The 25,385-nt window shown below is 38.2% G+C and overlaps 1 protein-coding gene across 1 annotated transcript; it reads left to right on the top strand.

Moving 5' to 3' along the window:
* Positions 1–3,927: 3,927 nt before the first annotated feature.
* Positions 3,928–22,326, top strand: LOC100551044 (nucleolar protein 10). Its single transcript, XM_019613270.2, has 13 exons — positions 3,928–4,128; positions 4,428–4,473; positions 5,639–5,737; positions 6,313–6,390; positions 8,166–8,203; positions 11,402–11,538; positions 12,352–12,417; positions 13,873–13,933; positions 14,440–14,525; positions 14,777–14,855; positions 16,176–16,325; positions 18,616–18,682; positions 22,230–22,326. The coding sequence occupies exons 1-13, from the start codon at positions 3,943–3,945 to the stop codon at positions 22,304–22,306; spliced, it is 1,170 nt and encodes a 389-aa protein (XP_019468815.1). The 5' UTR covers positions 3,928–3,942; the 3' UTR covers positions 22,307–22,326.
* Positions 22,327–25,385: the final 3,059 nt, after the last annotated feature.

Below are 25,385 nucleotides of genomic sequence, written 5' to 3'. Positions count from 1 at the left end.
TTTTTTTCAGCCATGGTGTTCCCATGGGCACAGCAGAAGGACTTTAGTGAAGCTATACAAACGAACTACCCAGGTGTCTGGTGACATTCATAGTAATGGGGATCACTGTTTAATCTTCTTTTCCTCCTTCCCCCCACTCCACTTTTTTTTCTTAAGGCTACATTTAGTAATGAAAACAAAATTAGTTCAGCTATGTACATGACATAACTCAAATTTGCAGCCTTGTGATCTGAAAGATGCAGTAAGACTCATCAACATGGTAAAGCAGAGCTTGCCCATCTCAGACCACATACAGAGCTGCCATGGATCCTTGCTGCAGTCTCAAGATGTGGAAATGCTTCACATGATTATTTCTACAAAAATTATGTTCCCAGAAGCTTCTTAAATTTAGAATTGTGCCATCTGATAACACTTGTAGTGAAGAATGTAAAATCCAAGCTGAAGGGTTGTCAGATTTCTGGATTCTGCAATATAAACCATTTTCTCTCTAAATGTTTTTATTGTAGCAACGTCACTTTTGATTCTCATTTTTTCAGGAGGAATAACATTTGCCATGTTTACTTTTATTATAGTGACAACTATTATACTACTTAATTTGTTATTTGAAAATTATCGAGGAAGCATGATATTAATGTGTAAACAAAGTCCTATCATTTTTATTATCAAGTTTTCTGGTTTTATTCTGACTTTTTAATCCTTTTTTCCCCATTACACATTTTTAGGCCTGGATGAAGAGAGGTTGGAGGAGGGCAGGATCACTGAGCCCCTTTGACAGGATATGGCTGTGTGCTGCTCACTGGTGGTCACTCAGCTGTGGCAGCTCCTGTGCCCCTGCTACTTCCTCAGCTGCACTGAGTGCTGTACCGTGTGATCACCAAGCTGCTTAATTCCCTTGTGATCACCACGTGTCTCCCTGTTCCCTTTGATCTGTCATCGCAAGGAAGCTTTCTGTGGCTTTGGCTTTCTCTGTGTTTATGAGTACTCCTTCCTCTGTCACAGTAATGTGCAAACACAGCCTCCAAACAGTCATTAAAAGCATTAATACCCTATCTGAAGTATCTTCTGAGGCAAATTTCTCTAACAAATAATCAGACTTAATTACCTACATAATTATGACATTGACATTAATGAGAAAGCTTATGTTAGCTTGCAAAACAGCAACCTCAGAGCTGCAGTTCTCAGTAAAACAATTTGTACAACTACTAAGTTACAAGCATTATCCATTAATGTGTATTTTTTCCGCTGTGCTTCCAAAGAATCTTTTAAAATCCCATTTCCTATTAATGCAAGTGTATTACTGCAGTAACATATGCAGAAGTCTATAACAGCTCAGTGAAGGAACTCCTAACATGACTTGATCATGGCTAATAATGATGATCTTTAAGGTCCCTTCCAATCTGTCCATTCTGTGGTTCTATAAAATATCGTTATTTAATTGAAAACAGTTTCAGTGTACTTTTAGGCATGTAAGTTTAGCACGCAAATTATTTCTCTGTTAGAATTCCTTAGCTGCATGCATGTGTGTGTATATGAATGGATGTTGTCTAGTTACCATTAAAGCCAGTAAAGATTTCTTCCAGTTTGCTTACCATAATGTTGTTTCAAAACACTGTATCATGCATGTCACAAGGGAACACACATAGCAAATCCTCATAGTATAAAAAGAGGAAAAGCAGGCAAAATTCTGTTCACCTGCTTGAGTTCTGTATCACACCTAACTGCTCAACTCTATTCACTTGAACTGAAAATCTAAAAGTGTTATTATTGCATGCAATAATAGTTATTTGGGGCACATTTGAAGCAAAAAGCTTCATCAAAACTTCAATTGCATCATTCAGATACAGATTTTTTTTTAACTTATCTGTGTGAGTGTAACAAGCAGATCTGGCTGCTCTAAAGTTATCAGCACTAGAACTTTAATAGTCCAGGTTCTAGCTGATATTTTTCCCATAGATTTTCTTTAAAAAATAAAAAGTTTTAAATGTATGCCATGCCAGACTTGGATTTATCCTCTTTGCCTGAGAGCTAAATGTGTCAAAATAAATAAATAAGTAAATAAATAAATATCAAGAATCTTGAAATACAATTTTATTTTCTGCTGTGCAGACAGAGGTATTTTATTCTTCTTTTTCTGCTCTATGGTCATTGAAATATACCTTGAATACTGAAGAAGGGATCAGGAATCTTTGGGCGTTCTCACCTAAAGTCACATATCTCCTTAGTATGTTAGAACCTCGTGGATTTTAAACCTCTGGGAATTTTTCATCGTTTCAGTCCTCCTGACCTTGTCTTACATTTTTTGAGGCATCCTTGTGTCATACCAAACAACTTGGGGAGGATGTCTGGAATTCCTTGAGGTGTCCTGAATTGAAAGGGGCATCTATATGTGGGCAAATAGATTCAGCTTTAAATGTCTGTTAACAGTTAGTGACAGTCTAAGAAATGAGATGGTAGAACTTAGAAACAGATTGAATTCACCCTGAAGAAGACACCAGGTGGCTACTGTGCCGCATTGCTCCTCAGGCTTCATTACTTGGGTTAACTGGGTGTGCAATTCAGCTGCCTCAGCTTCTACTGCCATTTGAGATGTCCTCCAGCTCACGCCACATAGCACATGGGTTTTCCACAGGTCTTGTGTCATCCCATCTAAGTGTCCTGGATAACATGGCAGCTCAAATGCCACCAGACAATCTACATTTAGGTCAGTGAAGCCTTAGCTCCCTGAAATGGGAGCTTTGACATCTAGTACCCACGTAGACACTTACATTAGGTGTCTGGGTCTCAGCTATGGCACCCTTTAATGCAAAGCAGAAAGTGGCAATATTGGTACTATGATTGCTGAAATACATAATGAAAAACATCAAGACATACATGAAGGCCCTGGAGCGTGTTCAGAGAAGGGCAGCAAAACTGCAAAGAGTCTGGAGCACAAGTCTTATGGGGAGCGACTGAGGGAACTGGGATTGTTCAGACTGCAGAAGAGGAGGCTCAGGGGAAACATTATTGCTCTCTACAGGCAACTGAAAGGAGGTTGTTGTGAGGTGGGGTTGGTCTCTTCTGTCAAGTAACAGAAATAGGATGAGAGGTAATGGTCTAAAGTTGTACCAGGGGAGGTTCAGGTTGGATATTAGGAAACGTTTCTTCCCAGAAAGTGTGGCGAGGCATTGGCACAGGCTGCCCAGGGAGGTGGTGAAGTCACCGACCCTGGAGGTGCTCAGAATGGTAGATGTGGCACTGAGGGATGTGGCCAGAAGGCATGGTGGGGCTGGGCTGACGATTGCACTAGATGGTCTTAGTGATCTTTTCCAACCTTCATGATTATATGATTCAATGCAAGGAATTCTGTATATAAGACTTGATATGGTTTCGGTTATCTCTTACACCAGCTGTGTACTGCCTTTGGGGAAAAGCTGTGACATTTAGTGGTACGGAAAAACACATTCATAGAGTGGAATAATATCATATTTTATTTGTTGCTGCTCTTCTAAGTCAGAATAGGCATCGCCTGACACAATTCCAACCCCGGCAACTCTGTGTCCCTGTTACAGCCTGCTGTAGGGAACCTGCGTCAGCAGGAGCTGGGCTGGGTGATCGCCAGAGGTCCCCTCCAACCCCTATAATTCTGTGATCTGTGTCTAAAGAGATTCTACATAGAATTTAAACGGCGTCCCATTTTTTACGTTTGCAGGAAGGATGCTGCCCAACCCGATTCTGCAGTGATTTCCAGGATTTCTGTGGGGCAAGAAAACGAACCTACTCAGCCACGTCTGCCCAAGCAGCTCCTTCCTACTCTGTGATTTCAGCCCGAACACCGCCTGAAATAGCATCATGCAGCCGCCTTTATGCTTTAACGCTGAAGAACGCGATTTTATCTAACAGCTCCCTCCTAACCCCCGGCCCGATGTCCGACGACACTCGGCGCCGGCCGGGAACGGGAAGCTGATGGAGCCGGAGCCGGAGCCGGAGCCGGAGCTCCGCCCGTGCACCGCGCACTGCTGCCGGGTCGGAGCCGAGCTCGCCTTCCGCTTCCCCTGCGGCCCGGAAGAGGTGTGTGAGCTCGCCATGCAGGTCTCCAGCCTCAACGAGGTGAAGATCTACAGCCTGAGCGCCGGCAGGAGCCTCCCGGAGGTGAGGGGCAGCCCGGGCGGGACGGAGCCGTGAGGGGGCGGGCGGGACGCGTGGGCGCCTCCGCAGCTGGCGAGCGTTTGAACCGAGCCGCTCTGCGGACTTCTTTTTCGTAGGATCACAGGATGGTTAGGTTGGAAGGGACCTCCGAGCTTACTACCAGGATTTTTAATGTAATTAAGAAGAAAGAATTGATGTTTCAGGCAGAAAAAAACTCTGTTTTTTCAGATTTGTTAGACTGTAACAGTTCTCTGATTCTGCTCATGTGCTGTAACCGTGAATACTGATATGTTTCCTTACAGTGGCTCTCAGACAGGAAGAAAAGAGCATTACAGAAGAAAGATGTTGGTGAGTTTTCCTATCGCAGCCCTCAGCAGAATGAGGCTGTACACATCTGATCTGCTAATCCAGAAGTGGGCAGTTTGCTGACACAAGGAAATTGTGCACAACTTATTTTCATAAATACGAATTTAAAGCTATACGTAATGCTACATGGCTATACTTTAGTTTCCTAAATAGTGCTGTGTGGATAGGACATTGCCAGCATTCTTTTCAGGCATTGAATACTTGGAGATGGTAGATTGTACACAATTGTGGTGGATGCATCCAACATATATTTTATGATCAAATCTAGCTATAGACCTCTGTGTATTTATTAAGCTCAGCTTAGAGGGCAGCTTTGTGATTTTATCATATCATCATCATAGAATCATAGAATGGCCTAGATTGAAAAGGACTTCAAAGATCATCTAGTTTCAGCCACCACCCTGCTATGTGCAGGGTGCCAACCACCAGACCAGACTGCCCAGAGCCCCATCCAGCCTGGCCTTGAATGCCTCCAGGGATGGGGCATCCACAGCCTCCTTGGGCAACCTGTTCCAGTGTGTCACCACCCTCTGTGTGGAAAAACTTCCTCCTAATATCTAATCTAAATCTCCTCTGTTTCAGTTTAAGACCATTCCTCCTTGTCCTATCAGTGTCAACCCATGTAAACAGCTGTTCTCCCTTCTGTTTATACGTCTCCTTCAAGTACAGGAAGGCCACGATGAGGTTGCCTTCTCTTCTCCAACCTAAACAATCCCAGTTCCCTCAACCTTTCAATTTTACTCTAAATTTGTAATATCAAAGGAAATATTTACATACCATCATGAGCATTGTGTAAAGCAGCCAACTAAAAAATATGCTTGGAGGTAACAGTGTGATGGAATGTATTATGCATTTTTGTTGTGTAGAATATGTCACCTTTTTGTGAATGCCTGTTATAATTTGTCACATGGTTAGCACCTCGTGACAGACATCTATTTGGTGTGGTGATAGCTGGCTTCTCAGTGTTAGTGTACCACATTGCTCTCCTGGCCTGTGTTAAAGACAAAGATATACCTTTAAAAATATTCAGTTTTATTCAGTGAACTTAATATACTTTCATAAGAAATCATTACAGTATTGGACTGATAATAATAGTACTAGCTTTACAAATAATTTCTCTTTATGTGTATTTCTTTTTTCTTTGTAGATATCCGTAGAAGAATTGAACTTATTCAAGACTTTGAAATGCCCACAGTTAGCACCAAGATTAAGGTATCAAGAGATGGACAGTATATTATGGCAGTTGGTGAGTTAACTAAGGACCCCTCAGTAGGAGAAGCCAAAAGTACTAGTAATGTTTTATCACAGAATATGACAGGTAGAAGATAAAGAAATAAAACAAAAAGACCCTCCAGTGCAGCATTGAACATAATTGTGGAAGCCTAGTCTTAAGGTGTGATGCAATGCATGTCTTGGAACTTAAGTTGAGAAACATTTAATTTTCAACTATATTAGAAGAATACCTGTGTTCTGAAAACAACAACTTATTTGTTTTTATGGTGTGTTCATATACTTGCTTTAAATAACTTCTGAGTATCACTGAGTGTTTTTTTAAAAGACAGAGGATAATGCTGCATTTCATAACTGTCAAAGTGAGATCCTAACATGAATACTTCAGTTAGTCTTAATGGCACAAGGAGGCTTGGTTTTTCACACTCACTGGAAGGTATTGTTAAGTTCTGTTACTAAGAGGCCTCTTTATCCATTCACAGAAACATAGTTGTAGTAAAGAACGTATACAGAAAAGATCGTATTTTAAAAAAACGTGTTAGTGTTATCTTTTTGTTCCATTGTTTTATTAAAATCAAATTCTTCTTTCAGGAACTTACAAACCGAGGATCCGCTGTTATGACACTTACCAGTTATCCCAAAAATTTGAAAGGTGCTTAGATTCTGAAGGTTAGTATAAGCTGTGGCTATTAGTAGGAGAAATCTTTTGCCTACAGTTCAGGTTGAACTCAAACAAATTTATCTCCCTATTCTAAGGGGAGAGATTATATGTTGGGGGAACAGAAGAATCTAGAATAAATTCTCACCAGTCTTCACCTCTATATTTTTCCTTCTTTTTTCTGTAAAGTTCTTTCCTCTCTTGGAGCTGTACGAAGACAGTAAGATCTGCTCTGAGCCAGTAGGTGTGGGGCTCAGAGAGAGACATGGCTGAAGGCTGCTGCTCTTTTTGGGGAGTGCTGTATGAGGGGGAGAGAGAGAGGGCGAGAAAAAGGGAGAGAGAGATTGAGATAGCAGGCAGTTCTCCCTTCTGTTCTCTTCCTGCTCTGAAGCAGTAATGTAGGAGAGTGCTCTGTGGTTGCTCCATTCTTAAAGAAATGAGTTCTTTTGTTTTCTCACTGCAGCCCAAGTCAGTTAAAGAGAACTCCTTGATTTGTCTTGTATATTTCTTTATTATTATTATTATTATTATTATTATTATTATTAGACATAGGTGGTAGCAAAGGAAAGGCCCCAGTTTCACATTGTTTGCTAGTATTTTGGAGGGAGAACTTTTGTGGTGATGAGAGCAAGGAGCCATCCAGGCTCTGAGAAAGAGAGAACGTGCTGGAAATTGGACTGAGGGAGGAGGTTTTAGGATCTGTAGAGTTGGGGGTTTGTTTTGGTTTTGTTCTTAGGAGTCTAATGGCAGAAGACAGAGAGGTGGATGAAACTGAGGGGTTGAGCACAGAAAGCACAGAATAGTGCAAGATTGAATCATTAGTGAGAAATGGAACTGGTCTATTTTTTATATGCTATGTAAAAAAAAAAAAGCCAAAAAAGAATGACAGCTATTGAATTAGGGCAGGAAAAGGGAAATAGAGCATAGTGGTGTTCTGTTATGTGATTCCTTAGTACTGCAAGGAATCTTGTTTGGTGTAGAGACAGTGCTACAAAGTAGTGTGAGAAGGGAGAGTCAGGAAGGCTGGGGAAAGAAAGGCGTGGCATGAGAGAGACCCACTTTGAAAGAGTATGAGTCATTGTAATAGTAAATGCTTGCTGTTAATTAGAGCTCAAAGTTAATTTTTTTGAACTGGCTTCTTACAAGGTTTTTAAAATGTGTTTAACTTGCACTGTATCATAGAGTCACCTTAAATAACCTACCTTATTTAATTGGAAACAGTTTAGGCGAAGCAGCTTCTCCCTAATGTTCTGGACTCACCTTATTTAAAGCTAACTGGAGTCTCTGTTGAACACCTCAACATACTGATCAGTAGCCTTTGTGTTTATTGGCCCCTCAAAGCTCAACCTCTGGAAGCTGACGCCTTAGAAAGGCTGTGTCTGAAGATGTGTGTGTAGTACATTTGATCCCCTGTTATTCTTATCATCTTTGATGGTTCACCAAAGCTCCGTGGACCACCCACTCTCTGAAAAGCATTTGATGAAACCTTCCTAAATACACGTTTGAGCACTGCATTGAGGAGCATATCAAGTATACAAGAATGATAAAAAAGATTATAAGATGCTACATAAATTTCTAAGGTTTTCTTAAGTAACTTATTATTTTGCCAATAATGTTGTCTAATTAAAGATTTTATCATGATGTCTGCATTATGCATTGACACCTGTGAGGAATACTTATATGGCTAAAGGTTAGCATAAGAGTAAATATTATTTTCAGGATTTGTGCCAGTGTTTGCAAATAAATTTGCTTACTTAACTTAAAATTCTCTTGTTCTCTCCTGTAGTGGTTACATTTGAGATTTTATCAGATGATTACTCAAAGGTATGTTTAATGTTTTCAATGTATAAATGAGAAAATTGTGTAACATATGTATTAAAATACATTTTCATATATAGTAAAGTTTTTTATTTAAAAACAAACAGGATAAACATTTTTTTTTGTACCTTTAAAAGATTGTTTTCTTTGCCTCTTTGTACTGTAATTTGCCTTACCACTTGTAAAGTCTTTTGTCTGCAGTAGAGAAAAGCTCTAAATAATCAGCTATCCTGTGATCAAGCTAATATGAAAAACATAACTAGTTGTTCTTGCTAGTGTAACATTTGCTTATAATTGCAGTGACAGTAGCCAACGTGCACCTTTTTTGAGAAATGGGGTAGCTACAGCAGAATTAGGCTGATTTGCTATAGCAGTGATAACTAAGTATATAAATGAGGCAAAAATTGTGGAGAGAAGTAACAGGTTTTGTTTATGAGCTGCTGTATCTGGAGGAAAGAGTTGAGTTATTACAACTGTGTGCCTTCTTCAGGCTCAGTACAATTATCACTCCTAATTCTGTTGAGGGCCCTCAGAAACAGGCTCAAAATCTTCTGTGTTTTTTCCAGCTGCAGCACTTGGTGTGATAAAAGATGTTATCTGTTCCTATAAACTTTGCTGATTTATCAGAGTATTCAGTCTAAAATGAAATATGGAAATTTAAGCACATAATTTTGCTGATTTCATTAGAACACAGCATGTTAATAGTTGAATTTTTATTGTATTTTTTTTCCTCAGAGACTTTAGCATTACCGATACAGGTTTGTCTTATACTTTCAGGCACATTACCTAACCTTCTAGCTCTAGGTTTTTCAAATTTTTCCTTTGTAAATTTTCCAGGAATGTGGAACTCAATGGAAGAAGGAAGTGACTGATATAGTAGGGTAGCCTCCTGCTTCTGATTGTAAAGACCAAGCAATTATTTGCAAGGCTGAGGAATGTATTCTCATTGTTCACCCATCTCTGACTGGTCAAGCAAACAATAAGGCTTATGTGTGTTTTGAACTGAAATTGGTACTGCATTTCAAGCTGAACCTTGACAACCTTATCTTCAATTGTATTTTCCAAAAACATTCTAAATAGTTAAAAAGAAAACTGATTTCAGAAAGTTATAATATTTTAAATGTGACAAAGAGGGAACAGTATTTGAGAAATTGCACTTGAAATGGTTAGAATGATAAAAATATTCCTTACAAGGAGACATTGAGGGTTCATTTCCTGCACGAAATAAGACTGCTGCTCTGTGATCACCTCCTAAAGAATTCTTCCTTCTTGTCCAGCCTGCCCAAACCTGAAATTTTTGCTACTGCAGTGAGTTTGACTGTCATTTTTGTAACTGCATTTCAATTGTAGGCTGCCTCTAGGTTGTTTCATAGTGTCCTCTTTGCCTAACTAACAAACTCAGATTCATCCAGACTTTTCACCTAGGGCTTGTATTGTATCCCTTATCTGGTTTGGCTTTGTTGATGTTCTCAACATTCCTCTTGAATTGAGAGCCCCTGCACTAGGTACAGTGCCTCATGGGCACTGTGCAGAAAAATGAAAATATGTCCTTCCCAGTCTGTTCCCACTAACCTTGTAAGGTGTCATTTTGAGGCTCGTTTGTGTTTTCACAGAGCATACTGTTCACTTTTGCTCATGTTTGTATCTGTAAAGTCTGTTATGTTTCTGCGCTCTCTCAAGGTTTAGACTTGGACTAAGTTTTAGTCTGTCTTAGGGGAGAATGGTGTATCTTCTACTGTAGTCTTTTCCAAAATGGCAAGTGTTTCTTCTGTCTTTTTTTTACCACACACCAGTGGCTATGCTTTTGCTACCCCAAGCTTGTAGTTTTCAGAATTAATTATTACGAAGGAAAGACAAGCGTGACTTCCAGTTGAGTTGTATCCTTTTCTAATAAAAGACAACATAATTGTCTTCAAGTCCCACGTTGTAGGTACTTCAGCTTAAGACATAAAATTACTGGAGGTAACACAGTTGTTAGCAGAATATCTGCTTTTGTTTGTCTTTAGTTGTTTTTGTCAACTACTAGAAAATAAAGTCTTTTTGGAGGTGGTAAAAGAGAACTCAGCAAACTGCATCTTCCTTTTTCCTGGTAGAAAGTTGCACGATAGCTTACTGATAGTGAACTAACAAGGTGATATTGATAATTTCAGTTAAATGTGGTTTAATTTTGTGTTCTCATGATTTCTTTAACTTCTAAACTACACAAAGACACGGAGATTTCAGTATTGTCACTGCAAAATCACAAAATACTTGATCTTGTTATTGTTTGAAACAATGAAGTAAAGAGCTTTGCTTGTTGTAAACCTCCTGTTAAAAACATAAAGAAGTTAAGCACACAAAGGGTTGATTGGGCTGTGTATGAAAAACATCATTGTATAACATCAGCTGTGCAGCTGCATCTGTAATCTTGTATGAAATAGTAATTATTACTTGTGAAAAGGGATACTTGACTTTCATCTTGGATCTCAAAAGAGTGAGCCCTTGGATAAAAGTTGAAACACTAGAGTTTCTGATATTAGAAAAATGGGAAGTACAGAGAGGACTTAAATAGGCATAAAGTAGTCACTCAGGTCAGTACTTTGTAAGGTACCTCATGTAAGGGGAGAATGTGTAAATAAACATGACTTCAAAACAACCACTGTACTTTGTCTTTCCTGAGCTGCTCACTATTCGTGTAGATAGCAACATAGTACAATAGGGGGAAATTGAAAATCGTAGTGATTTCCTATTGTGTGAAGATCTACAGACTACACACATTCTAAACTGGCACCTTTCTAGTCTAATCTAAAGGGAGTTGAGCTTTAGAGTGAGTTGTTGACCTGTAATTGTCCATGTCACTTAATTGTTTACCTTCATCATAGAGTGATTTTGGGCCACTGATGCTTAATGCATCCCATAGTATCTGGGCAAGGTTTAAGGTACTGCATGAAGGTGGTGGGAGTGGGAAGAATTCATTTATATGTATATGAGTTTTGCTATGTTATTTACAGGTATAGATCTAGCTTTCTAGTGATGCCTTTTATTCATTTTATCTTTAATAAAGAGATTGCTGTGGCTAATGAGAATAAAGAATGAATTCTGTCATTTTAGTAGAAATTTTTGAAGTGGATTGTAATCCATCGATGCGAGCATTGAAAAATCACTAGTTGTTTTCTGAGGCAAGTTATCTCTTCTGTATTTCAGTTCTTTCTGTTTTATTTTCAGATTGTCTTCTTGCAGTGTGACAGATATGTGGAGTTTCATTCACAACACGGACATTATTACAGGACAAGAATACCAAAATTTGGTAGAGACTTCTCTTATCACTATCCGTCATGTGACCTGTATTTTGTAGGAGCAAGGTAGTGTTTGAATGGATCATTTTGTTTTACTTCTGTCAGGAATTTTTCCCAAGAACTAAATGAACGTTAACTGAAAATTTAATAATGCTGTTGTATTGGAAAAAGCAGGAATTCTTTCCAGGTGGAGACTGCTTCTGAAGAGTGAAAAATGTGAAAGTCCAAAATTAATTCAGTTTCCTGTATTAAGACTTTTATTCTTTGATTGAGGCACTTGCAAATTTGTTGTCAGCAGTGCAATTCAGTGTACTCTGTTTTAAAAGTGGTGAACATCTTAGTAAGGAAAATTAAGTAGCTTTTTGTGGAGACTTTCAGGGTGAAGCTGGAGAAAGCCCTCGGCAACCTGAGCTAGCTGTGGTGTCCCTCTTCACTGCAGGGGAGTAGGATGGTCTTGGATGGTCCCTTCCAACACTAAGGATTCTCCAAAGCTATTCTGTGATATTTGATGAACATCACGTTATCACAGAATCACAGAATGGCCAGGGTTGGAAGGGACCTCAACATCATGAATCTCCAACCCCCCTGCCACATGCAAGGCCACCAACCTCCCCATTTAATACTAGACCAGGCTGCCCAGGGCCCCATCCAATCTGGCCTTGGACACCTCCAGGGACTGGGCATCCACAACCTCTCTGGGCAGCCTGTTCCAGCACCTCACCACTCTCTCTGTAAAGAACTTCCCCCTGACATCCAAGCTAAATCTTCCCTCCTTCGACTTAAAACCATTTCCCCTTGTCCTGCTGTTATCTACCCTTTCAAAGAGTTATCCTTTCTCCAGTGTACAGGAAAAAAGTAATTGTGTTTTTTTCTTTGTAGTTCTGAAGTATACAGGCTAAATCTGGAACAAGGAAGGTTTCTGAACTCCCTGCAAACTGATGCTTCGTAAGTAACTGTAATGCATGATGTCTGTCTTCCATCCACCAGGTGGAACCAAACTACTGATATGCTCACCATCAGTACTGTATCTGAATACTGCCCAAATACACAGTACAATAGAATTGAAAAGCAACATATGCCTAGTTTGAACCTCATTTTATTTAATTTTACGTCCTATCATTCTTTGTAACAGTTTTTATGCTCTAAAATATCCACAAAGAAAACTCAATTAAAATTGCTTAATGTAGACTTATTATATATATAATAAATATAACTTTGCCATTACAACTCAATTTAGCCATCACATAGAGACCTGCCCCCAGGGTACGTACTTTCTCAGACATGCCTTTGTCCTTCTACTCTTGGAGTAGCCCAGAGTGTTGGTTTTTTTTGTTTTGTTTGATTGATTTTTTTTTAAATATCACCAGCATGTGTTTGATTCTTTTGAAAACCATAGCAGTAGCAGGAGCTGGGCTTCTTTTGTGTGGGGAGAGGCAGATGAGCAGAACAGGCTTCTTCTCATCAAAGTCACTGGTTGGTGAGCAACAGGTGGGGCTCAGTGGGTCGGATGGCTTAAGGAGCATAGCAGTAGTTGAGGGGCACAACTATAGACACCTAGTAGCAGTGGAGGGGGGAAGGGAAGGAAAATCCTAGAGCAGCAGAGCTGAGTCATGAGTGAAATCTGAATCAGGGAAATGAGAATTGAAGATTTGGGAAGCCTGTAAGGCAGGGGAATTGGATGAATTATAGAATTATAGGTAGCATTCTTAGCATAGAAGAAGTTGAGATGAGGGGTCTCAGGAGAAATATTTCTATTTTGGAAGAATTGTTAGAGAAGTGCAGGGCTCTGGCTTGAGCAGTTGAGAATTGGGGTACTTGGAAGAGGAAAGTGTAGACAGGCTGTTCGTCAGAATATGCTGGAGATGCAAGCTTCCAAACGTGTAATGAGGAAGGTCTTTTGATGTAATTGAGTTAAGAATACAGAGGAGCAGAGCAATATGGAAAGGCTTTGTGGTAGGTGGTGGGCTTGGGCAGAGAATCACTGAAATTGGAGAGACCCTGAGCCCAGTCTAATGCTCAAAGCTTGGCCAATGCTGAATTCAGATAAGTTTTCCCAGGGGGTTTTGTAAACTCTGAGGATAGAAATTCCAAAGCTTCTTTTGGCAGCCAGTTCCAATGATGAGGTACCCTCAAGGCGTAAAAATATTATCCTTACATCCAGTTGGAACCTCACCCATCTCAAGATATCAGCACTGTCTCTGATTTTCTCTGATAGCTCCAAATTCTTGGTAAGCTCCTCTTAAGTATGGGAAGCTGCTATTAGACTGCCATCCACTTACACACCCTCCCCCCACTCATCACTTCTTCTTTTCCAGGCTGAACAACAGTATATGTGATTACAGAAACCTTTTTAGTTACATTATTCTGAAGTCATTAAACTTGTTCTTTTTTCTGTTTTAGAGAGAATAATGTTTGTGACATCAATCCCGTACACTACTTATTTGCTACAGGGACAGCTGAGGTAAATGTTTGCATTCCTTCTATGAAAAGGGCAGCAGTGTTTGTATCTCTTTTGTATTAGTTTGCGTGAGGATAAGAAGGAATCATGACAGGAACTTAAGTAATTAATTTGATCTTCTTTGCTGTATTAAGTATAGATCTGTTAAACAGGAAGACTTAGAGTGGAGTGCAGGTACAATTTCTGAAATTTCTTGCTTGCTGAGATACATGAGATTTTGCAGATGAGAGAAAATAGTTATCTTGGCTGAGAATGTAACTATCAGTTGAAATTAGCAGGCCTGTGTGCCCACTTAATCTTGGGAAATCTAGAGTTAGCCATTTTGATTCAGAGCACATTTGTTTTAAATACACATAACGTGTGGAGCTTGTATGCCTTTATTAGTACAACTCTTGTAGGAAATTTGATTTATTACTCATAGACAAAAGAATTCATAATTTTATTTAAAGACTTTCACTGTATCTTATATTTGTTGCATAAGCTTAAAATATATTTTCTAAACTCTTTAGGGTAAAGTGGAATGCTGGGATCCTAGAACTCGAAATCGAGTTGGGCTGCTGGATTGTGCTTTAAGCAGTGTGACAGCAGACACAGAGTGAGTAACGGCTACCTTTGCAAAGGCCATTCTTGTAGTGGTTTTTGTTTGTTTGTTTTGAAAAGTTTTGCTTCTAAAAATAGTACCCACTTGGCATTATAGTGCCCACTACATTCCAGTGTAAGATTTTCTTAGTTATAAAGTAACTCTTTATGTCTGAATAATTTACACTATTATTTTAGCTATTTTTAACATAATTTTTTGCATCGTTTAGAGAGAGAACATCTAACTTTAAGAATTGTGCTTTGCAGGGTGGATTGTTTGCCATCTATTTCAGCGCTGAAATTTGATGGAGCTTTGAATATGGCTGTTGGAACATCTACTGGGCAGGTAGTCCTAACTCCTTCTACAACACTTCTTAGAAGATTCTCTTGCAGTTGTCAGTCCAGGTCTATTGTATACTGAGTGCACTAAATGTAATACACAATAATACAAGTATTTCTAAGACTGTAAGTGATGTGTATGGAGCAGTAACAGTCATTCTTAAGCTGCAAATTGATTTGTTAAATGATCCTGTTCTTCAGAATACTGAAGGGTTGACTTAATATCATCACAACCTCCGATCTGCATACTATAAAATTTTAATCTTTGCGGTTTTCTTAAGACTTAAGAATCAGTTTTGTGAGGAAGTTCTCTTTCTTAGACTTCAGTACTGTCTCGGTGCAATACATATGCTCTACCTTATTTTGATTGCACCAAAACAAGCAGAAGTGATTGCCTTTCAACTAATGTGTTGAGATTTTTTTTTGTCCTATCCTATGAAGCATCATTTTGATTCATTTGTTGTTTCCATGCTAGTCGTCAAGTAGAGCGTGAGGAAACTTTGGTGTGCTTTAGTGATCCTTCAATGGGTTAAGCAAAGTACATTTTGGAGACAGTTATACAATAGCATTATTACAAGCACAATTCTTATATGTATATGTCACGCAAGCTTCACTGGAGACATATTTATAATCTGAGCTAAACAAATTGATAATGTTTTTCCCTCAAATTATTAGTATTCATACATAAGACAAATAAGGTTTATCAGAGATTCCATTGGAGATTTTTTAGATAAAAAATGCGTATTTCTGGAAGACAGCCTGTACTCACCACTTCTCTAAAAAAATAATTGTGCTCCCTGTTGTTTTTTTGAGTGAAAGGGATACTCACTGAATCTGCAGGTTTCTGGGAAGGAATCTGAAGATTTAAACCTTCTGAGGAAGAATTGAAAACTACTGGTGATTGGTGGATGGTTGGACTGGGTGATCCTGTGGTTCTTTTCCAACCTTAGTGATTCCGTGATTCTATGAATAGTACAAGAATGTGAAAGTGGAATATTAGTGATTTAAAACTACTTGAGAGTGCCTTGAAAACGTTTCATTTTTTCAATTTTAATTTCAATAGAAATGAAAAAGACTTTAGAAAGGTAGTAAACTCTTGACTGCAAATTTAATCCAATTAAACTGAAAGATTTTGTGGTTAAAATACATTTACATTATCAGAGTAAAATGGGCTTACTTCATCATTTTCAGAACTTGAGAGAATTTATTTATGGAAAACAAACAAAAAAAAAAATGTCAAGTTGAGTTAAATCATTAATGAAGACCTAGTTTGACTACCTCTTAACCTTAAAATATTGAAAAATTGATCTGTCTTTTATTCCTCAAGGTTTTATTGTATGACCTTCGGTCTAGTAACCCTCTGATAGTCAAAGATCACCAGTATGGCCTGCCTATTAAGTCAATTCAGTTTCAGCATCAGTTGGATTTAATAATCTCTGCAGATTCTAGAATCATAAAGATGTGGAACAAAGATACAGTAAGTGCTTTTCTGTTGCTGCGTTTGTATCTTTTTTTTTTTTTATTATTATTATCTAATGTGCAATTTGAGTAATGAAGTTGAAATTCGAAGTAGGAAGTTGGGTTTTTAATGCGTCGTAATTTACATAGCACTTTTCCTTGTCTGGCTAAGCAACCCTGCATCTGGGAAGGTATTCAATAGCCTGTCAGGTATAAAAGTACAGTCTTGGTGGTTTTTTGGTTTGTTTTTTTTTTATCTGTTTGTGTATGTCTGCTGATGATGCTTTTTTCACTAGAAGGATTTGAACACAAAAAGTGGTATCTTAGCCATTGCCTTGGAGTGGGTATTTCTCTATGTGGACTATGAACATCCAGTACAGAACAAAATTAATCATTCCAGTTCTCTGCTTAAAGGAGAGCTAGCTTCAAATGTAGATCAGTTAGTTTATGAAATATTAAAATCAAGTGCTTCTTACTTTTACAGGGATTTTGAGGCAGATAATATGCCAAGATCCAGGTAACAGTGTGCATTATTACGACAATAATGTCGTAAGAGACAACATCTTTATCCCTGTCTTTAGCACCTACAGGCAAAGTTGCAATCTAATTACTGTAAGACTTTCTTTTGTTACATTATGCAATTTTTTTTCTTGTCTTTCCATCGACGCAGCTTGTACAAAATACATCATCCTGTAGATTCACTCTAATTCTACTGTAACTTGATTTGGTCAAAGAGGCTATCTTCAGTCATTGTATTCCTTCTAAAACACTTGCTCTGTGCTGTAGCTATGATTTTTTTGGCTTCATAATGAAACATATCAAGAGCAGTTACAGTAGTTTAGAAACACTTATTTTCTAACTATTTCAGGCAGCCATTTTTCTACTGTTGTATTTCTTCATGAACTTTCCACAGCCTTTTTCTTTTTTTTATTTGCAAGCAATTTTTTTTTAAGCTCTTCAGTTAGTTTTTATTGTTTAAAAAGGCAAATAATGTATTGGCTATTATTTAAAACATCTGCAATGGCCCTCTCCATTTTTCCTAGGTATAGAGGTTCTCCTCACTGAGAATTTAACAGTGCAAGGTTTGTCAGGTGGCCTCTGCAGTGGGAAAAGGGAGGGTTTCTTAGCGCTGGAAGGCAAAGATAGCTTTGGACTCTTTCCTAGAGTGTGTTCCAGCTGGCTCCACCTCTCCCAGATGTTGGTTCCTGACTATCTCTGGCTGGGAACCAACTGCAGAGGCAGACTGCGGGGTGGAGAGCATATGGCTTTGATACCAGAATAGCCCCATGCTGAGACGTGCCTTGGGGTGGGGAGCGTGAGGCTTTTGTCTGCTAAGACTGGGGTGGGGGAGGACTCTTATTAATCATCGGGGAGAGACCAGGGATGGGTGGGGTACCAGCATATAACTGGGTGGGAAAGGAAGGGCCTGGAAAGGTAGGTGGGATTGCTGCAGGGAAAGAGAAAAGAGGAATAGGATGAAAATCTGCTCTGTTCCTGTCGCTCATTTAGAGCCATGTAGGCATGTACTCTCATGCTTTGTATTTTGTGGCCCAGTTCTTAGACACACTTCTTCAACTGGCTGTCTTGTGCCTTGGCTTACAAGAGCACCTGTATTTTGTCTGGATTTTTCAGACTCTGTTCCAGTTCTTAGTTTTTGAAAATCTTGTTTCCTGCTTTGACCGTTTTCTTAAATAATTTCATTACTGTGCTGAACTACGTACCAGTGGATGCTTTTATTATTTTTATTTTGTGCTTAGACCTCTTTAATACTGAATTTGTAACTTACAAATAATGTGCCAAGCCGTATTTCATTTTAAGTAGACTTGGGCAGGCTGGAAGTACCAAACTACACAATCAAATTCCACTCCCAATCCATCATTTCAGATAATACACTTAGCAAAATGAGAAGGTTTAAGATTATCACATTCAGACTTGACCAAAATGAGGCAATGTGCCAGGAACTTGTGGCCCTCATCCTCTTTTTGCATAAAGTAAAATGAAGTGAAACTGATGTATCTTTTCAGCACAGAATTGTGAACCAAGAAATCAGAAGTGCCACTGTACACTGAGGTGTCCTCAGTAACCTGTAGGCTACACTTAAAAGACCTGATCAGAGACAGAATACAATATTGAGTTTCTATGTTATGTTCAGATACTTTTCTAATGTTTTATTGTTCTGCAAACTCTGTGCTATCATTACTCCATCATCCTTAGCTTCTATAATGGCTAGTAACGATCTTTAGATTTACTGTATATTTAATTGTACTGTTTGGAATTCTTTATAATACATTATCTTCCTTCAATTACAGGGGAAGATATTTACTTCAATGGAGCCAGAATATGATATCAATGATGTCTGTCTTTATCCAAATTCTGGTATGTTACCTGTATTTATGTCTTATTTAATTCAAAAAGGAAAGTGTGTGTTAGTCCATAATGTTGCCCTTTTTTAATTTAAGTGATACAAATTAGGTCTGCTTTACTTCTTATTATGCAGCTAGGAAAAATGGTTATTTGCTAGTTAATGTCATTGTTTGCTCTGCATCTGCATTAAATCAAAGGCTCTCAGCAGTTAGAATCTGCTGTGCTTTCAACTGAGTGACTGACTTCTTTTGCCTTTTCAAGATACCTTAAATATCTCATAAGAAAAAGAACTTTGTCCTTTCCAGATAAGTCAGAGCATACTTTCTAGAGCTGGGGAAAAAACCTCTTTCAACAAGTTCGCAAACTTTTACAAATGTTTACAACCATTTGATCTTTCCTGTTTTGTAAGTATGGTACTCGCTGCGTCCTTCTTAAGAAAGAATACTTTTGTTTTTAAGCACAGGGGAGTCCACAGGTTTGCATGCTTTTTGTGACTTCTCAGATTCGGTGCGTCTCATAACATTGTGTTTCAAGGTCAAAAAAAGGGCTGCTTTTAACCTGTTTCCAGATTCTAATTCATGGGAGAAAAAATATTTTATAGAATGGTGGTTGTAATCTTTAGACAGATTGCAGTGGACCTTAGTTTTTCCATAGTTGTTTAGTTAACTAGTGCATGATATATGCTTTCTGTTCAGAAAGCAGCACTGGAAAAGGTGAAAGAAACATCATGGCCTGTAGGATGGCAGAGGACAAAGTTCTTGATCTTTGCCTGTGTTGCAAACTGTGCTATTACCTTAATTTTAGAGAGGTAGCAGTGAACGCAGAGCAACTTGGATTTTGAATCACACTAACTGCTCAATTCAAGATTGTAGATAAGGGAGTTAGAGATTTCTAACGAGTTAAAACTTATCTTGTCTTTTCTGCCAACTTCAGTTAAGAATCTCTTTTTTTTTTTTTTTAAAGATGAACACTTGCATATTGAGCTCTGCTGAGACAGCAGGCATTTTTGACTTTAGCAACAACACTGTAAGGTCTGCAGGATCCTGCTAATGCAAATATTAGCTCACTGTCTTAACGCTCAGGATTCTGCCTCTCTGAAACAGGGTCTTCCAGTACTAGCAATTGGACTGGGTTTTCCTGAGTGCTATAGAGGATAGCAAAATTTAGGATGCCTGACACTAATTCACCGATATTTAAAGTTTAAAGTATGAATATTTGAAGGAAATACTTCCAGTCATATCAGAACTGCGCTTGTGGAAAGCCAGGAGAGGCAGTGACACGTAAATGCCAGTATGGCTGTGGCCCGGTGTTGTCATTGGGTCCCAGCACTCCCAGGGCACACCTGGGCATTCAGGAGCTGGCAAGGCATGGGAAATCCCAAGACTTTTGCCCAATCTGTGCTCTTGTACTTAATTTGAAGTGAATGCTGAGAAAATCTGTACTTTAATCTAACCCTTATCTTCTCTCATTCACTTAGAAAAGCTTTACTGTTTGCTGTCATGTGAAACAAAACATTTTTTCCTTATTTTATCTCACTGACGTGGGCAAAAACTCAGAATTTCTCTCGTGAAAACTCGTAGATTTTGTTTCAAACTGGAAGAGAATAGTATCAGAAATGTTGTGAATGAGAAATTATTGAACCTACTTTTAGAAGGCTTTTCTTCTGAGAAAATTGATGCCTAGTATTCCTAGAGGTTTTACTTCTACCTTTTCTATTTGTAATTTTATTGTACTACTGGCAGTATTCAAGCTGTGTTTTTAGACCGTGGAAGGTAGCAACAATTTCAATCATTCCAAATTTGTTTCCACAAGTAGAAACTGTAGGAACTTTACTTTTTCTAAAACTGCTTCTCCCATTTACTACTGCTTCGTATTCACATTTTCATTCCTTTAAATCAGTGATACCATATAATTGATCACTAAGGACATTCAGTGTCCTTTCTAAGGATGGTCTTAAAAAACTACTACTGTGAAAGAACAGTTCTCATTTACTTCCCTTTTAACGTGATCAAAGCAGACTGCTGTGTAGCTCGATTGGGTGTGGTCCTTCTTATAAAAATTGGTTAGAACTAACAAGCTGAAATGATGAAAGTGCACGTAGCCATCTTTCATGGAGTTGTTCCTTTTTTTTATTTTATTTTATTTCTGTATTTTCCCCTTAGTACACGCCCTTGTACTCTTCTGAAGACAGTTTTCCGCCTTTAATTATTAGTGGAAGACTCTCAAAGAGGAGTTTTTCCCTTTGCTGTCATCTTTGAAGCACCTGCGGAATTAATTTGTCGTTTTATCTCTAGTGATTCATACTCACTCAGTGGAGAAATCTTTGCCTCCTGTAGTAGCAGCAGCGTGCTGATATACCAAGGGAGCACATCATCTGTGAAAAATATACCATGAATTCTTGCTTTTTCCTTCAGTTGCCTGCAACTCTTTCCAGATTTGGTGTTAAGCCTCAGTTTGCTGACTGAGCTTTCACAAATGTCTTGCTCTGCCAGGAAAGCAAGCCCCCTTTTTTCTGATATTAAGAGTCCAGCTGCATTGTGTGTTTTTAATAAAAGGATTAGGTAGGAAGGATTACTCCACCCATGTTAATTGTGTTCCTGTAGTTGGGTGTAAATTATATTTCTGCCCTCCGGGTGTGTGGTAACTGCCCCATTTATTCATAGTCTCAGTGGCATGTGTTACTTCAAGATCAGAATGTTATCTAACTCGATTGCTCTTTTGTTCTTCATGCTCTGTCTTCATGTATTACACAGCGATCAGCTATGTTGGAAAGTCAAAACTGAAGTAAACATACAAGTATACGCCAAATGTCCTTACTAACTCCTATCGAGAGCAAACTTGGGGCTATTTCTCATTTTGAATGTATCCATATTCCTGTGACAGCTGCAAATTTTTTGTGGATCTTAATATTTTTACAGTAGTTTTTTTTTTTCTATTCAAAGTATTTGCAACCCTTATTCGCAGCATTCCTTAGGAAAATCCATTGAGATCTCAGATTTTGCTCTCCCCACCAGACTAATACCACTTTGATTTGAAGCTACAGTATTCTGTCTCTCCTGCTGACAATCTCCTGTTGATTTCCCAAGATGAAATATGAGTAAAGCAGCAGACCTTTTTATGATTTATGACTTTGGTTAGACTATAAATATGTGTTTGAAAACAAAGCAAAACAAAACCCAGCCTCTCGCTTGTGTTAGTTTGTGCCCAAAGTAGATTTTAAGTGTAAGGCAAACTGAATTTGTTCTGGACGGTGTCATGAGATGAACTATTTCCATTTGTTAAGAAAATTGATAGGCTGCAGTTGTTAGAGCTTAGTGTTGCTTAGTGATGCTGAGCTAAGATAGAGGACAAAGGGCATGAATATATAGGAAATTACACTTGATTAATTGCACTGCTATTAGGCTTTTCTTTCCTTAGTCCTGTGTACAAATCCACTTCTTGTGAATTAAATACTTCAAGTATATATGTGTGTGTGTGTGTGTGTGTGTGTGTGTGTGTATTTAAAAGTAATGCTGTCCTTTTGTGACTGACATTTTTTATTGTGGAAATCTCTTTTTAGGAATGCTTATGACTGCCAATGAAGCCCCTAGAATGAATATCTATTATATGCCAGTAAGTAATACAAGTTGTTGCTGATTCTGCTCTTGTAAATCTGTCAGTAGTTTGGTGCCATTCATGATGTCATGTCAGAAAATGATTTCTGCAAATTCACATCTACACTCTCTGAAGTGCATTTAAGCTAACCCTAATTTATTCATGTAGTATGTTGAATTAATTAAAAACAAAAAACCCACAACAAACAAACAAGCAAACAAAACAGCTTGTAATTTGTCTTTTCCTACTGATTCCAAAACTGGCAAGTGGTGGTAGGAAATGCAGGTAGAGATTTGTGGAAAAAAGAAGTCAAATGTTTTTGATAGCTGGTCAGAAGAGAATTCTTAAGTAGGGACTGTATAGCTTGCTTTTGAGGTGATGTGTTTTTGCTCTGTTGGGAAATATTTCATAAGTGTCTTCAGTTTGTAGTACATAGTGATGTAGTCATGACAGTAAATATTATTCTCTGTTCTGACAGGGATATGTTATTGTGTGGTTTCGTGTATGGTTGTTAGCAGTAGCTTCTGTTCAGTGCCCAGTATGGAGCTCTTCTCTCAGAAGGCTCACCTGATAACTGTGCATTTTCCTGCAGGTTTCAGGGAGGCTCAACAGCAGATCTTTGGGCGTCTGCAAACTGCATTTCTCTCTAGTTTTATTGTTGATTTTACAATACTGTCACTAGGGTGATCTTGGCCTGGTAGGAGATGAATACAGGGATATATGTACAGATGTTCCAGGCAGAAGGGCATACTGAGCTTAAAAATTATGTACGCCTCCCCCTAAGTCACTTTCTTCACATTTTGGACAAACTATTGATCTTTAGAGATCAATTTTAAATTTCTTTTATTTTTCTGCCCTTTAGAGCAGATTCATAGATTCATTAGGTTATTTTTTCCATTGTGGAACATACACTGTATACATGTTATGTATACATATGTAACCCCAGTAGTATACTCCCCTGAATTATTCTGTACACCACTTGTACCAAGCCTGTTGTCAGATTTTTGCATCTGAAGAAATGTAGAATTTTATACAGAAGGTTTTTGTGTGTTGTTTATGTGAGATTGTTTCAGGGGTGGTAAATTGTCTATTTGTTGAATTCTAACTACTTTCTGGAGCTGTTCCATGCTTTAGGTAACAAGGGGCAGAGGGACAACAAGTATTTTCCATTTTAGACCACATATTATCCGTAGGTAGAGGTTTCAGGAGTAGGTCTCCAAGCCTTTTTTATCTATCTGCCTTTTAATTAGTGGGTTGGAGAAGGCAAACTCCCACATTTTCAGAGTCTGTTCAGTTTTTAAAACTTAAATTGACTGGTTGCTGCATCTAAATAATTCGGATGGAAAAAAAAAAGCACATTCTTTCTGTTGCTAAGACTAGGGTTCAGCTTCTCACTGAAAATTGTTCATTGGGATTTCTGTTTTGTCATCAGGTGTGCATGACTGATGAACAGTACCACTATAGCATGTTAGAGGTTCATATTCAATCTTGCCACTGAGCAAAGAAAAAGTTTCATTTTCTTGATTTGTCACTAGCAGTGAATGTTGTTAGAATTTTTTCTAGTTAGTATCATTTTGATTCTTTGCACAGACTGTTAAAAAAAATAATAATCTGTTTTTCAAAAAATATCACTTTCATGGAATCCTCTCTGAATGTTGTATTTATGTTTCTAAAATCAAATATGGAGTTTTTAGCTAAGAAGTATAAACACTCTGTATTAGATCTAAGATTATACTCAACAGACATTAACTGCAAACATAAATACTGCCTAATACTGTCTAGTACTTTTTCAAAGTACAGGCTGTTCCAATGAAAATCAACATTAAACCATATTCCTTTTTCAACATTCCCTGATTAAGTCCACCTGAATTTGTTTGAATCATAACTTTTTACAGGTTTTAGGTTCACAGTGACACGTGATACAACTGGATCCAAGATTGGTTCCCAAATGATGAATCTGAAGCAAAAATACAAATAAGAGGGGTTTTGTGTGTTTTTTTGTTTTTTTGTTTTTTGTGGGTTTATTTTGTGTATGAGAACACTTAAAACTTGTTGTGAAGGCTACCACCCAGGCTGTATTTGCTTTTTGAATAGGGTAAACTTGTCCAGTTCATGTCTTCACATCTAAAGGCTGATGAAGGTGCCTTAAGTATTTACATGATTGTTTTATTCAGAAGTCTCTAGTTCACTACGAGTGAATATTTTCAGATAGCATAAAACATGTAATATTCATTTTAGACAATAGAAGAGTTAAAGGTAGAAGAAATCACTTTGATATAAAGGCACAAGTTTCATACTCTGCTAACTTACTGTCTGCCTTTTCACTGGCAAGAATGAAAGGGCTGGCACAAATCACAAATAGCATGGTATAAATGAAGGGTTACTTGCCACATTTCCTATAAATCGAGTTGGTAGCTCACAGTAGCTGCTTATGTTGGCTGTTTTTATTGTTATTTGTTTAATATTTTTAAATTAAGAAAATGAAGAAAATATAAAACGGAGAAGTCATGTCAGCCTTAGAGCTCCAGGGCATTTGGTATTAAGGAAAACTCGATGTTATTAATGTGTTCATGTTCTACTTTTATTCCTTGATCTTTGGGGCTTGTTATTTGAGCTCAGCAATGCACACCTGTCCTTTGGTTTGTATGTCAGTAGGTTATTAAGGCATGTCTTCTACCTGTGCTTGGAACGCTGAGTAATTTGCTTTGTACAGACAAAGATGAGTTTGGTTGTGTGCATCTTTGGAGCAGAGCTTGAGAGACTATGTGATTTGCTGTTTTACCTGATCTTCTTTCACAGGAAAATTTTCTGGCTTTTCATAACAAGATTTAAGATTCAATGGTTTGGTTTTTTGTTTGTTTGTTAATTTTCTGTCTGTTTGCTTTGAGATAGTCATGAATAGAATTTAAGATGCATCCTCTCTGAGATGAGGATGTTGACAAGAACAGAATTTTAATTCTTCAGTGCCCCAACAGAATAAATGCCTGAGGGAGAAACTACTGCTATGGAGGACAGTTGTGTTTCAGAGCTCTTGGAAGTACTTCTGTGTTTGATTGCCCCAGCTCTCATTGCCTTGTAGTGCTAGTAATTATTACTCTTTTTTGAGGGTTGTTTTTGTTGT

This window comes from Meleagris gallopavo, chromosome 2 (assembly GCF_000146605.3).
Source record: "Meleagris gallopavo isolate NT-WF06-2002-E0010 breed Aviagen turkey brand Nicholas breeding stock chromosome 2, Turkey_5.1, whole genome shotgun sequence".
NCBI lineage: Eukaryota > Metazoa > Chordata > Aves > Galliformes > Phasianidae > Meleagris > Meleagris gallopavo.
This window is presented reverse-complemented; position numbering and strand designations above follow the sequence as displayed.